Below are 15,597 nucleotides of genomic sequence, written 5' to 3'. Positions count from 1 at the left end.
AGCACAATGTCTGTGAGTAAACCCATAGTCTCTGATCATTCATCATCAAACAAGCACTCGGTGACGGGCTTGGTGCTGTTGTTATTATGGTTGCATGGTTCACATGAGACACTAAATCAACCCCCTACGGTAAATGCATGATTAATCATGGAACATTATAAACGTGAATAATAGGTTTCAATAATTTAACAACATTTGGAAAACAGCAGATAACTTTGGTGGTTCAACTTCATCTTGTTCCTGACATTTTCATAGTCTGAAGAAAATATCTCAGTACTGTCTCTTATGTATGAAGCCCAAGACGGTCATGGATGGGATAGAGTAAGGTTCAGGTTAAAAATGGTTTATACTAAGATGAAGCCAAGACAGAGCAATGATGTCATTGCAGTCATTTTCTCCTGGTAAGGATTCCCTCAGTGCTCAACAAAATATATAACATGGGTCTAGTTGTTTTTAGACCTTTTAATGCGGCAAAGTTAAATATTATATCTTTAAATTAGTAGAGTGATTGTATCCCTATGATGACACCGTCTCTCCACCCAAGCAGCCCAGCTATGGACATAGAAACACAAACTGTGTGCTGCACATATTAACGTGCACATCGCAACTTCTCCACAGAGAGGAGGCTCAATTTTGATCAGTTTGGGGGCTGAAGAGAAGTCAAGCTACTTATATTTATATAGGCCAAAGTCACATATCACAGCTTTGCTTCAGAGGGCTTCACAATGTGTACATCATCCTCTGTCCTTACACTCTCCATTCAGATAAGAAAAAACGCAAGTGTCTGCCATGCAGGGCCATATGTAGCCACAGTGTTCTTAAAATCTAACAATATTGTTTCAAATGGGAAGTGACAGATGGACTTTAAAAGTAGAGACATTCATATTCTACTGCAAAGAGCAACTGTTGTCTTCCTGCAGTAAATCCCTGTTTCTTTTGCCATGTGGCAAACTGTCAGAGGACTTGACTGCACCTACAGAAAAGCAGCATCTGTGTTTTACATTGCATCCAACAGATCTATCAACCAATCAGACTCACAACTGTCCAGTCAGCAGAGGATTCACATTCACACCAGATGGAGAAAATGATCTACTGTATGATTAAAACTCAAATTACCATTCGTAAAACGTGTGTACAACTACTCCTACTACTGAATACTTACTGCACCATCTATATACTTAATATAATTTGTTAAAGTAGAGTATGTAGATATTAGCAGGGTTCTATGATGTAATCCTTGATAACATGTTTAGACCTGTAAACGTGGGAGGACATAATTTAGTTCCTTAAATATTCTGTTTGTAATTTAAAATAATCAGAATAAAATCAAACCAGAACAGAGTATGTCGGATCTACACATCATGTTAAATTAAAAAAAGCATTCATCAAAATCCTACCTGTTTCACATATTGATTAAAAGAATTCTATCAGTGAGGAAAAGAGATGGGTAAGTTGTAAAATAAAATCTGAGGGGATCGATTATCCTGCGTTGCAATACTCTGAAATCCAAAGAATACATTTTTAAAGGTGGATGCTCATCTAATTTGATGCTACAGTTGATTTTAAGCTCAACTAGGCTTTGCCAAGAGCTCAGACTCAATCTCAAAGCTGTCGATACAGGCTCCTTATTTCATGATCTTTGGTTGCCCACAGTCTCAGAGATGTGCTTCACTGTATATTAGATCATAGGAAAACACACTTATAACTCATTTTGACTCTCATTCACTTGGGACTAAAATGAATCCGTGAAAGGACTGCACTACCATGGAAACAGCAAAGAACCTGGAAATTTATCAATAGAACAAAGTTGGTATAAAGGGTCAAATTAAACAGTAAAGGGTTCATACAAGCAGAGCAATAAAAATGTGTTTGGACACGGCAAGCGGCAACATGGCTCAGAGAGGTGGCATGTGGTGAAGGTTAGGCACTGGTAAATGGTTAAAGATCATGGTTGAAAGAATTGGGTTAGTAAAAATGTGTGACTACTGACTACAACAGACAAGGTCACTCATCACCTTGGCAGCATGCAACAGCCTCTGCAGTGTCACATTTATGACCAAACCAATCCTTGAATTTCCATTTATATTTGGATGCTTTCAGTTTGCCTAACGTGGCTGCTACTTCCCTCATTCACATCTCTTTCTCCTATCTTAGCTCCACCAATCAGGGAAACCAGTGAGACGTGAGGATGGAGGGACTGTATCAACCAAACAGGACATCCTCTCTACCTCCAATACTCATGACACACATCATCTCATCTGTTCCATGATGTTTAGAAATACAAAGGGTTTTAAAGAAGAACAGAGAATTCTTATAAATGCTGCCCCAACACCAAACTGGTGTGTCAGGTCGTCCGAAATATTACATGGATAGGTGATTAAAATCGGCTAATTACAGAACAGACATGAGGGAGCAATAAAATCAGCTAGAAATGCACACAATTTGTGACAGGCTGCAGGTGGAGTAAGTCTGATACGTCTCGGGCTCAGGCGGATATGCAGGATTTATGGTATTGATTGTGCAGCTGTGTAGAACAAATATTTGGTGCACTCGTGATGGAAAATAAGCAGAAACCAAAGCTTTTAGGCTGAAAAGGCAAAGTTGCATAGGCGTCTGTGTGATTCATTCATGACTCAGCTTATTTACATATCTCATGACTGTATGCAATAATTATAATCATGAATAATGTCAGAGCGTCTGTTGGTGCAGCAGCTGGGTGTTACTGAAATGTTCCATCAGATGAGCTGACCAGTCACTGGAGAGATTCAAATTAAAGGGTGTTGCCATCAGGTAAAAAAAATGTCCTCAGATGATAGACTGTCTCATACTTGACAACATGAACATTGTAAATGGGTCCAAGTGTTTTTCCTGTTGTCATGTTTGTTAGTGCAGTAGCTCACAGGAAGTTAAGAGGGACCAAAGCTGTTGCCCTACCAACAGGATAGCAATGAAGCAATCTATACACCTGTGGTTCCTTGCTTCTTGTTTCCTTGTCCTGGAACATCCTCAATGATAGCAGACCTCGGTCCACCATTATTAAGGATATCTGGGTCACGGAGGAGCAAAGACGGGATGAACCAGAATTACCTGAATGGAAAGCACTTAAAGATTGTGTGGTCATATACCATAATTTGTCATAAGTATATTACTTATTAAGATATGACAGTGATTTTATCACCCAAACTCAGACCTACAGCCAGAGCACAGCAGCTTAACTTGAATTATAATACTGCTTACTTTGTTTCAGTAGCTCTCTAATTCCTGCATGTCTCCTCCATCTATGGTGTAAGCCAAACATTGATTAAACCAGAGGTGAAAAGTAACTTAGAACATTTACTCCAGTACTGTACTTTAGTACAATTTTCAGGTACTTTACTTTAGTATTTCCAATAGGCTACTTTATACTTCTACTCCACTACATCTTAGAAGGAAATGTAGTACCTTTAACTCCTCTACCTTTATTTGGCATCTTTATTAACTCGTTACTTTGCAGATTCAGATTAAAAATACAAAATGTAGTCAACAAAGAAACTATGATGTAATATCATGGGTTAAGATGAGACTTTTTTTTCTGTCCTTGGGGTGAAATTCACACGCTATACAGCAGTATACAAAGTAATTAAAATTAGCCACACCTTTACCAGCTGCAACATTAATTAATGCATAAAAATTATGATCCAATGATATAATAAACATTATTCCAAAACAGACCATTCTTTTGTACTGTTACTTAAGACTTTATGTTAAATAAATGATTTTTACTTGCAACAGAGTATTTATACAGTGCGATATTGCTACTTTTACTTAAAGAGTACTTCTTCAACCACTGGATAAAACTGGTATTGTGTATGTGATCAGGCTACGAGGCTCCTGCTTGATCAGAGGCCTGAAGAGAGAGAGAGGGGAAAGTGGAGGGAGGGGAGGCATGCTAGCTTGAGAAAACAACACCAAGACGTGGCTCCTGCGGGGCTCAGAGAAGGGAGAAAGCAAATGAGTGCATGAGGAAAAAAAAACAGGTGCTTCTAAAGGACAATATGGTACAGTAACATGCTATTTATATGGTGGGATGGGACACAGTGGCGGAGTGCAGAGAGATGGTAGTGGAGGTGGTGGAAAGTACCTGGTGAAGTCCGAGTCAGGGAACAGGCTTAAGTGATATGGGAGGGGGGCGGAGTGGAGGAGGCTTTTGTCGCACTCCACTGGGGAATAGTGTCGGGGGGAGGGTGCTTTGTCACAAAGTTTGTTCACAGTGCTGTAAACTGGCTCAGGAGGCCTACAGTGGAGCGAGAGACAAGAGCAGAGAGGTTAGTGTCCAGAGACCGAGGTGGGAGAAGAATGTGGGATCAACAGAGATGATGGAGGCACACAGATGAAAGACACGAAGAATAACAGAAGTAAAGCAGAGACAGGAGGAAGTACTGGTAATGGTGTAAATGGTATATGGTTCTTGCTGGTCAATACACAAAAGCTGACCTTGAAAAAAAAGGCACTTAAATTAACTCATACCCTGTCACAATCTATAGCATATATTGAACAATCTGTTGTGGCTACTATTAACAGTTATTTTCATCACCCACCAATCTTTCTGAATAATAATTTTGATAAACTGATTAATCCCTCAGTCTATAAAATATCAGAGGTTATGGAAAATGCTCAGGGAAATGTCCCACAGCCCAAGGTGATGTCCTCAAACAGATTTTTTGTCAGACCAACAGTCTAAAACCCGAAGATATTCTGAGTGCAATGAAGAGCACAGCAAGAAGCAAAAATCCTCATATCCGAGAGGCTGGAACAAAACGACTTTTGGCATTCTTTTCTTGACAAATGACTTCAATGACTGATGACTGATGAACCAATTAAACGACAACTGTAATTATTTTTCGGCACCAGCCTGCTTAGTTATCCATTAAACTACTTTCTGTCAACATGTTATATGTGGTAGAGCTATTAATATTACTTGATATCTTAGAGATTAAATGATTTACAGTTTGGGGAAATTCATTTCTGTTATGACAATATATGCAACAAGCTAATCCAAGAGCTCTTAAATAGTGTGTACTTTGTTAGGTTAAGGTTTTTTTCCCCATTAAATAAAGGGATATGACTATTGTGGCACAAATTTCATTCAGGTATAGATCATACATCTTAGCCATAATCACAGTACAATCAGTGTAGGGGAGTGATGAGCTACATGTAATTAAACTTGTATATTAACAACATTTTGCAGTAGCTTGATGGTAGTTCAACTACAATCAGATTTTGACAGTGATTTAAGTAATTTCATTACTTTTTTTTGCCATTTTTTGTGTAGCTAACTACTGAATCTACAAACAATTTCAAGGCCATAAAAGTACAGACAAGATTTTTTGTTTTTATTTTAGCATTGCTTCTCTCATTAAACACCCACAGGATTAGTCATAAGTATTGATTACTGCTATTTATTGACAAATGTTAAGAGAAGTTAGCCCCGGCTTACTGGTGCAATAATACCCCCACCTGGCTCCCAGGTTCTGAGGGCAGGTGTATGACTGATGGGCAATGTATACAAAATCAAAGCTGACATGAATAGTATTTTATTTTTTGGGTATCTGTAGGCAATGACCCAGATGTAAACAGGTGTGCACTTTTTGCAATAAACTCACTTGAGTGGCATTCTTTGCTGGCAATATATATTATATTTTGTCATAATTTTGTATCACATGTACATTGTCATTTTGGTCATTTTTTACAAAGTTGTTTGAGCTACCTTTTCTAAGTAACTTTAGTTAACCAAACTAGGTTTTCCTTTGGGCAGCTTTGCTGTAGTTCAACTTCTTTCAGTGTAAAGTAATTGGCAGCTTGCAAAGTTATGCTTTCAAAGTAGCTCCCCCGACACTGATACTGTCACTGATACAGTAGTTTGGTTTGGCAAGGATCTTTATCTTCATTTTATGGATACTGTCAATCTCCTGTTATCACTTGCTATAAATGTAGCAAAGAGTCATAAAGTCATTGAGCTGACTAAAAAAGCAATATAAATCTAAAGTTTGATAACATTAGTCACCATACACTACTGGTCATAGCAGCCTAAGAAAGACTGTAGAAGCAAAAGCCCTGAGTGTGTTGGACTGAACAGGGTGTGTTTTACATTTTGCTTTTAAATTCAACTCTTTATTAGTGAAAGACGGACTGTGTCATTTTGTCTTTTAAGTATTATAATTTTGCTTTAATGTGTCAGCATGCTCAGCAGACAGGGCGATCTACTGGAGAAACTCTATTAGAACAAACATGAAAACGCCCTCACTGGTTGCTCCCCTATTTAAAAAGGGAATAAACATTTTTTGCAACATCAGCATGCATACTAACATTTAAAAAAAGTCAATATTCATATATTCTTTTGGATAAAAGAAGCCTATCTCTAAAGATAGAAGTTAAGGGAGAAACATTCAACTGTTGTTCAGAATGTATTCATAATGCATAATGGAAAGAGGCTCATGCTTAAAAAAAGAGTCATGATGTAATTTCTATTTCCAACGATTCCTCGCAACAACAACAACAATAACAACCACAACCAAACAAAAAATAAAAAACAAACATGCAAGGGCATGCAGTAGGTGACTGAGCATGCTAAGTATCTCACCTCAACTGGAAGTGCTGGGAATCAAACCTGTGACCCTCCCCGTCATCTAGTGAGGGATTTCTAATAGGATGGAAAAAGTCAACTTTTGATAACCAACCAATGATAAAGGTCTTTGATCATAAAATGCTGTAATGTTGCCAGTTGCATTCACACATAGATTAAGACACTGATGTAAGACACACTCGGGGGCATGCTACACAGAACAAAACCAGACAGCAGAAAACAGAAAAAGCCATGTCTTTGAAAGTAGTGAAGGCAAAGTCTATGTCAGGGACTCATCAACAACATCATCACTAAACATCGGAGTGTGTTGGCTCATGAACAGTGAGCCTGCATGGAGAGGCAGCGCTCATCTGCTGCAGACACGCTGCAAATCCATATCGTTGGTTAAACATTCAGTGAACGCTCAGTGTGTGCATGTCTGCTGTTTGTGAACTGATGTGGACTCACATGTGTTAACTGGAGCATGCCATACAGTGTGTGAGTTTGGAAAGGAGTCATTTATGCAGAATGTATGTGTGTGTGTGTGTGTGTGTGTGTGTGTGTGTGTAGTCTCTTGACATGAGGCTTGTAGTCATACTATAGCAGACAAGATTAGAGTAGATGGACATACTGTACTGTAGGTCTTGCCTACACACCATGTCATTTACACTCAAACACACACACACACACACACACACACACACTGCCGCATCGACTAGACTTGTGATGTCACTGTTTAGCCTGCCTTGAGCATACTGCAGCACAACACCACCACGTACACACTTCTCTCCTCCTAATCCTCCTCCTACTGCGTTGTCTCTCTCTCTCTGACCAACTGTTGTGTGTTTGCATCCCTTTCAAACATGAAAACATCTTCACAAGCAACTCTGTCCCTTCTGGCAAACTGTGGCTGAGGAAAGAAATGTAGACCTGAAACTATCTGGCATCATCATAATAACAGCTACACACAGCAGCCCTTCTTTACATTCAAGCATCTAAAGAAATAAATGACACTACAGAGAGTTTTACTGGCTTCGCCCTCCACTGCATCAGGTGTTACGAGCTGCCCTTCAGGCAAGAGTGTTTCACTAATCATATATCAACATGACTACCCAATGTGGCAGTGCTATCAAAGAAAGGATGAGTGTGAATGTCTTAGGACACCAAACAAAATGAGGTCACTTCATCTGCTTGCACAGTGTTTTTCTTCAGACAGCAGAAAGCTATGACAAGAGACTGAGGAGGGGGAACACACAGCCAGCCCCTTCGGCAGAAAGAAATGTTGGCATTGTATGTTTATGCAAATCATGTATAAGTAACATTTGTAAGTTTTGTATGTGTCATATAAACATTTCTAAAGTGACGTAGTATATGAGATGACTTTGTCATCAGGAGGTTGAGGGGATGGTGGATGGTTACTTAGGCCAGTGGCTCCCAACCTGTGGGTACTGACCCCGACTACAGGTTGCCAAAGCTTCACAGAAGGTCGCAAGGTCTTCTTGATTTTAAAGGGTGTAAGACAACTCATTCATTCATTCACTTATGTGAAGAAAACTAAATTAAATTTTCTTTTCTTTCAAAGTTTGTATTATTATTTAATATATTTTAAACTAAACAAAGTGAATTTTAAACCATAGACAGACACTGACATGATCTGATTTAATGAGTAAAGTGTTTTTAATGACCTTATCTATATGCTTGTTTTATGAACTGCTCGTCTGTTTTTATTATGTTTGTCTCCTGTATTTCGGTGGACCGAAGGCAAATTGATGGACTACAAAGTTCTATTTAAATTCAATAAATTGTAAAAAGAGCAAAAAAAAAAAATCCTCACAGGATAAGGGCATGGTGAAGACCTGAATAAAAGCTATATTCACAGAGCCTTCACTTTCTGCTTCTGCTTAGAACAACCAAAGAGCAAATATAACAGGGAGAGTAAGACACTGAATTTGTCAAAAAATAAGCCTATTAAGTAAAAAAAGAGAAGACTGTATTAAAAGTTACTAAAATTGTCAGGAAAACTCATCTTTGATGCAATATTCACAGGAAATAATCTGCTGAAAATTAATTCAAATTGCCTGTTTCCCACAAACTCCCCGCAGTTATTGTGTTCACTATTTGGCTTATTTGTACAGTGTACCCTGTTGTTATTGTTTTTTGGTAACCCCCTGTTTTTCCACTGAGGACAGCTGTTGTTTTTTTTACTTAGACATTACCGTGTTGCTGGGATTGTGCCCCCCAAAAATGGTATTTTAGGACAAAACCTGATCTTTTTCTAACCATGACAAGGTGTTTTGTGTGGCTGACCCTAACCACATGTTAACCACAGCATTGTTGAAAAGTAAAGTTTCAACATATCCGCTACATAATAATGTGCAAATGTAATGTATCTGTGATTTGCAGAATCATACAATACATATTTTTCTGGCTGTTGGGCTGACACAGTGTAATGCATGTCAAAGATCAGAGATCAGAAATGTAAATGACGTTTCATATAAGGCAAGTGGTCAAAAACTTGCCGAGAACCAAATATTTTATACCAGATTTTATACTTTGTTTGACCCCTGGATTCTGCTTCTACTGAGTCTCAATACAGGTGTTTTTTTCACCTGCTACAATGCATCAGTCAAAACTAAAGTAAGGTTGTCGAAACTCTTCACGGATTCAGTAAAACAGAAGTCTATGTGAACCAATCTGTGAATAATCTTTTAATGCTTTCACACAAAATGCATTCGATGACCACATTTTCCAAAATCGATGAACTCTTGTCTCATTCATAATCCACCACCTGCAAAGCACTATATATCTGCAGCACATTATCCAAACACTAACACACTGTTTTCTTAACAGTTAAAACACATTCGAAACAGAGTGATGGCAAATTCCGTGCATTTCTGCAATTACCATATTGAAATACAGAGAAAGTCTTGGAAGAATATTTACAATACAATGAAATAATAATCATTCCAAACACAGCTGGAAACTTTCCCAGGTGTCCTGTTTTTGTCTTGTTACCAAACAGACAAAAGGGCTTCAGAATTATTATTATTAATATTTAGTTTTCGCAGCCCTGAATTTAAGGAATGTTTTTTTTTTTTTTTGTCAGTTTTTTTCTCTCACAAGTTAATTATTATTTGTAAAGATAAAAGAAAAAAGAATACTGAAGCAAATAACTGCATTTCTGATTCACTCTTGTTACACACACTTTAGTACAGTCAATAAAGGGAAAAGGTGATATTCTTATTTTGTAATGAAATACTGATTTATGTGACAAATCATACAAATTTCAAAGATAAAGCTCATTGTTTGTGGAATGCTGTCTGATGTTAGTGTTTTTAGGTCAGTGTGTTATTAGTGACAGTGTTTGCTTTCAGAGTGAGAACAGTTGCCAGTGTTTTGACTCAACAAGCTTAGTGCTAAGTGTTTTGGTGGTTTAATGACTTTTGGAGGTGAGATAAACTGTTTGTCCAAAGTGCATGTTGGTAACGTACTAAGTATGAAGAGTTTTGAAAAAGTGTCTTTAGTATTGACCGATGTTTGTTAGCATTTGAAAAAACTGTACAACCCAGTGTTGAGATGCAGAAGTCAGAGAGGTCTGCATAGTTGGCTTCGTTTCTCCTGCTGAATCATTCATATTGCAAAGAGCTGAGCTGAGGCAGCCAATCAGTCCACATCAGACCAAAACACAGTGACCTTGTAAGGACCCGTAGGAGCCATTTAGAGTCTGGAAGGGACTGTACAGCTGGCCTGTGGAGGTGCAGTTCATTCCTCTTTTTATTTTATTCATCAGCCTTTAACTCAGCCAAGTTTTGGAGTTCAGATGCTTAAAAGAATAGTGACTGTCCATTTCTGAACTTCTTTCCAAACGAAAGGCAAAGACTGTCAGAGGAGTATCTGAATATTTAAGAAAACAACAAGATCTCAAATGCACTAACGTTTCAAATGATAATTGTAGACAATCGTGCAGATGATCTGAAGTAGCTACTCTACAAAAACAGAGGTTGTTCCAAACACCAGGAAATAAGGTGAAAATAACTAAAGACAACGCAGGGAGCTTCAAAAGAATTTGGACAGAAATACATTGCCTATACAAGGGTGTAAAACATATCGTCTGCAAGCCAGAACTGTCCTGCCAAAGGGTCCAGTCAGGCCCACTGGAGGACTTTGCACACCTACTGCTGATGCACTTGTGAAGGCTAACAGGTGCCTGGGTTCAAGAAAAAGTTAAACAGATAGCAGCCTAGTTCATGTTAAATGCTGCTTCAGAGGCTTTTCCACCCTGACTAGGATACAGATCTCTGGAAACACATTGAATACTTATGGTGATCATATTCAAAGATACTGAACTCTGTGAAAAATATTCTCAATCAGCAGCTTCAGTACGAAAGACTCTGTATCAGACTTCTATCTTAAAACAATAATGGGGGAAGGTTATTGCTAAGGCACTGCCAAAACTTTTGATTTGTAAATGGTTTGTGAGGCAGGGGATAACTTTAAGGTCTAGTGTGTAGGATTTAGGTGGATATACTGGCATAAATGGAATACAACATAATGAGTATGTTTTCTTTAGTGTATATTTCCAACATAATAAGAATTATTGTGTTTTAGTTACCTTAGAATGAACTGTTTATATCTACATAGGGAGCAGGTCCTCGTCTACTGAGGTCGCCATGTTGCACAACCATGTTTCTACAGTAGCCCAGAACAGACAAACTAAACACAGGCTGTAGATAGGGCCATTAGCGTGTTTGTCCCATCTCGGTGATTTTGCCTTCCTTTTAGTGGAGTCTTTTCATGAGGACTTTTAGTCCATGAGCTGCATGGCTCCAAATTGCTATGAGAACAGGATTTAAAAGGTAAGTCTGTGGGGTCTTAGTTGCCAGAGCTCTCTGCTGTTGGTTAATCAAGCAGAAAGGTTTCCCTCACTTGGCTTAACAGAACTATCGATGTTCAGAATTTAGATTTCAGCTTATTGAGAGCACTTTTTGGCTTTTCACATCAGTGATAAAATTAGTAAAGCTCAGGTGCATAATCAGCTGTAAAAAAAAAAAAGATCAACTTGTTTGTTGTAAAGGAACAGTGTGAAAGATTTAGGGGGATTTAATGTTTTCTAGTGGTGACAGTTGCAGACTGCAACCAGCTGAAGCTTCTCCCGGTTAGAATTCCTCCAGCGTTTATTGTTCAGGAGGTTTTTAGAGGGAGCTGAATGATCTGCGGCGGTCTCTTCCTCACCAAAACAAAAGGACCAGGTGATTACGTAAAATCAGTGAGAACACTGAATAAGCTTTTTCAACTTTAAAAAAGCAGTGTTTTTCTGATGCTACTCGTCACAGGAGGGATTCTAACTATGGTGGCTGACGTGAAAACGCTAATGGCCCTATCTACAGATAGTGTTTAGTTTGTCTGTTCTGGGCTACTGTAGAAGCATGGCGATGCAACATGACCATCTGCCTAGACAAGGACCCGCTCCCTATGTAGATATAAATGGCTCATTCTAACATAAACATAACAATTCATATTTTCAAGTGAGTACATGATAAAAAAAAACATACAGTGCTCATTATATTATATTCAATTTCTGCCTATATATTCCCCTAGAAGACACTGAAGAGTGCTTCACTTTAGGTCAGCAAGGTAATCTCAAAGGCTATTAGGGATGCACCTTGACCAAGAGCGAATAGTAAACCTCTTAACTCCAAAGAGAATGGAGGACTAATCCTTCACTCAACAAAGCTTAACACAGGGGTCCTTCAGTTATCCTCTGAAATGAGCTTTTGTTATCACTCTGCTGCAATATTCCTCCACTGCTCTTTATTTTGGAGATGAAGTATGACAACACAACATAATTCTTGCATGCAACACTGACCTCATCTAACAGAGAAGCATTATAGAGTGTTTATATTCATTTGTTCATGGTGATATATACCCATTGTCCTTGATGTGCTGCCTAAAAATCTTCTTTCGTATGTCATTCCTCAAACACAATGACATATAACTCATCAACAGAGCAGCTGAGGCTGCCACTGAGACCAGACCTTATGTTTGATCAGCAGCAGGTGAGCAGAAACACAGACGCTTTACTCTCAGATTTGACTTGATAGGAAATTAGGCCCATGTGGTTGGGAGCCTTGTGGCAGCTTGCTATGGGATTAGGTGTCGGGGCAGCTGAGGTGGGGAGCTGCTAATGTTTGGCTGTGACTCACTCGAGTGAGACGTCTTAAGCTTTTTTCTGTTTGTACTGGGAGCAGCTCTGGGAGAGGAGTGACTGATAAAAACCCAACAGGTAGTAAATATACGAGGAAAGGGGAACAAACTGAGAGAGCAAACACAGCAGACATTTTTTGACTGCCAAATAACAAACTGGAACTTTCAGAGTTCATGTAAATTAATGTAAGTCAATTTCCACTGTTCATTAAGAACCAAAAAGCTTAGAAAAATGTTACTAAAAAGCTTTTAAATTTTATTTAGTGCTTAGTATTTGTAGCACCTTTGATACTTTAACAGCTCTCCTACATGTTGTAAAATTTTAATTCCTCACAGCTGATTTATGCTGTTGGTTCATAGTTTTTTCTACCCACACACATATATAAACTTCTGGGTCTGTTTCTGTCACTTTACTGCACTGCGTCATTAAAATGGTGATTGTAGCAGTGATAGTGATAGTGTAGCTTATCTTTACAGACATAACAAAGGGTTTGTCATCTCAGCTCCTGAGATGACAAATCCTCTAACAACAGGTATGAACCATGAGTCAGATAAATTATATATCTGGTTATTTTTCTTTTTTTGGCAAACCAAAAATCTCAACTGATGCCTGGAAAATACACAACAAAGCAGCGATGAAACAGCAAGACAACACCTGTCTCTGCCACTGATTATGCAAATGTATTCCACTGTGATGTCACTGCTGTAGGACCTGAGACAACCTTTAACACAACAACATCATTTCTGCTGATAACCAAAATTTCCAAAGCATTTTAAAAGCACAGCTCGCACCACCAACACCAAAACACAATAAAAGTACCATGGCTCTGTTGTGTTTCATTATAAAGCAATTCCCTGATGCTCTAAAGGTTTCCAGGTGTGCGTCACAATGGCACTAAACAACACACAGTCCAGGAAGAAATAATAAAAAGAGGCATTCAGACGCAAACACAACACAGTACAACAGAAGCACAGGATTACAGCAGAACAGTGGTTTTCAAAAATTTGTTTCTGGAGACCCTTTATTTTATAAATATTGTTTGGTGAATGTGATGATGTAATGTTGCAGATCCAGATTTGTGATCAAGGGACCCACCTATCATATCAAAAACAGTTTTTTTGTTGTTGTTTTTTTGAGGATATTTTTGAAAAACACTGTGGGCAACACTGGACACACACTTTGGGATTGGAGATTTTTTTAAAAAAGTGACAAAAACACAGAGAAATACGAGACACTTTTAAATTTCATCATAACTCCATATGGAGTTTTGATTCATTTTTAAATTGCCACGCAAACACACATCACTCAGGACAAGGGGGAGACAGGAGGAGCAGGGCGGACAAATCTTCTACCTGTAGTTCTAGTTGTCTGGTAGGAAAGGAGGTAATTACCGTAAGAAGGAAAAACCATCCAACCTGTTTATATCCTCTTCCCCCAGTAAGTGCTTAGGAAGGGGGGAATAACTCCCGGGGGAGATGGGAGGGAGACCAGACTTGTACTCCAGAGTGCCACTGTTGACGGGGGAAGAGATATGATTTTCCATGGCTGGAGAAAAAGCTGTGGAGGAAGAGAGAGAGAGAGCGTGTTAAAAAAGAGGCAGCTGCTTAAACTGACAAACAAGCTGACACATTTCCACCATGCCAAGAAGGTATTCCTGCACACAAGATACAGTCATTTTGTGTTAAAATCTGACTGCAATAGTGAATTGTTTTTTATAAAAGCAGAAGTTTCATCTAATATTAAATATTCTATTCTCTGAAAAACAAAGAACCTCCCACAAAATACAGAGTGCAAGCAAAGGCCCCATTGTACAGCTTCAAATGATTTTCATAAATGTATCTAACTGTACATTAAAGGTAGTGCTATAAACTGCTTTTCCACAAATCTGAGGTCAAATTACTGACTGAATAACATTGAAATTTTACAGGGATATGTACAATAAGTCCAGAGGCAAATTAACGTGGTTAAGTGCAGTGAGTTGTTACCCGATTCTGCAGTTCAGTGGAGCTCTTTGGCCTCTTTTAGCTTGGTTGTTTTGATGATAAATGTCAGGGTTGTGTGTGCCAAAAATCACTGAATGCAGCTTAAATGCCTTTTTTTGTTTTTGTGAAGTATAAGTGATTCGCAATCATGCTCTCATTGCACACATATTCTCACATTACACACGAAACATTTCAACAGCCTTTACAATTAGAAATGCTCTCTGCAATCTGGTTAAACTATTCCACCAGCAGATGACAAGTCAACTGGTGACTACTCAGCTCAAATACAAGAGGTGAGGACTTACAGTGTGTGATATCAGGAGGCCCATAGGGATCTGATAGGTAGACATTGGTGGGCTTTCCCACCTTTAGGTAGACCACGTCCGACGTGTTCTTCAAAATGGCCACAGCCTCTTCGTGAGACACTTCCTCCAGACTGTAGTTGTTTACCTATCCGGACACAGACACAGTCCTTGTTTGTTTAATCAGGAGTTTTAGAGGCTGCCTTGTGTTTGCTTACTGCCGCTCAGTTCAGATCAGTCCGGCGTGCTCCCTGCCTGCAGGAGACTGGATTATGACAGATGGTGTTCGGGTGAGAACACGACAGTAGAATGGTAATTAAATTAAGCGCTAGTTAAGCAAGAGGGATGCCCTCCTCAAGAGAAAGCTTTCTGTTATACTCGGAGCCAGTAGGTTGCCACTTTGTTGCTTTCAAAATGTGTGCCAGGGACTTATTTCATCACTTAATTATCATTTAGACCAAAGCCCCAGGAAGGTTGTTGTTGGCTGCAACCTGATTCATGAAACCA

General features: G+C 38.8%; 1 protein-coding gene across 1 annotated transcript in view; it reads right to left on the bottom strand.

The window, feature by feature from the left end:
• dlg2 (discs, large homolog 2 (Drosophila)) overlaps nucleotides 1-15,597 on the bottom strand; it is a 251,340-nt gene that overhangs the window by 29,315 nt on the left and 206,428 nt on the right. The window contains exons 12-15 of the mRNA XM_050040448.1: nucleotides 15,094-15,238; nucleotides 14,198-14,363; nucleotides 6,620-6,679; nucleotides 4,121-4,273 (exon numbers count right to left, since the gene is read on the bottom strand). Of these exons, the coding sequence (XP_049896405.1) occupies nucleotides 4,121-4,273; nucleotides 6,620-6,679; nucleotides 14,198-14,363; nucleotides 15,094-15,238 (524 nt within the window). The remainder of the gene's footprint in view (nucleotides 1-4,120; nucleotides 4,274-6,619; nucleotides 6,680-14,197; nucleotides 14,364-15,093; nucleotides 15,239-15,597) is intronic.

This window comes from Epinephelus moara, chromosome 3 (assembly GCF_006386435.1).
Source record: "Epinephelus moara isolate mb chromosome 3, YSFRI_EMoa_1.0, whole genome shotgun sequence".
Lineage (NCBI taxonomy): Eukaryota > Metazoa > Chordata > Actinopteri > Perciformes > Serranidae > Epinephelus > Epinephelus moara.
This window is presented reverse-complemented; position numbering and strand designations above follow the sequence as displayed.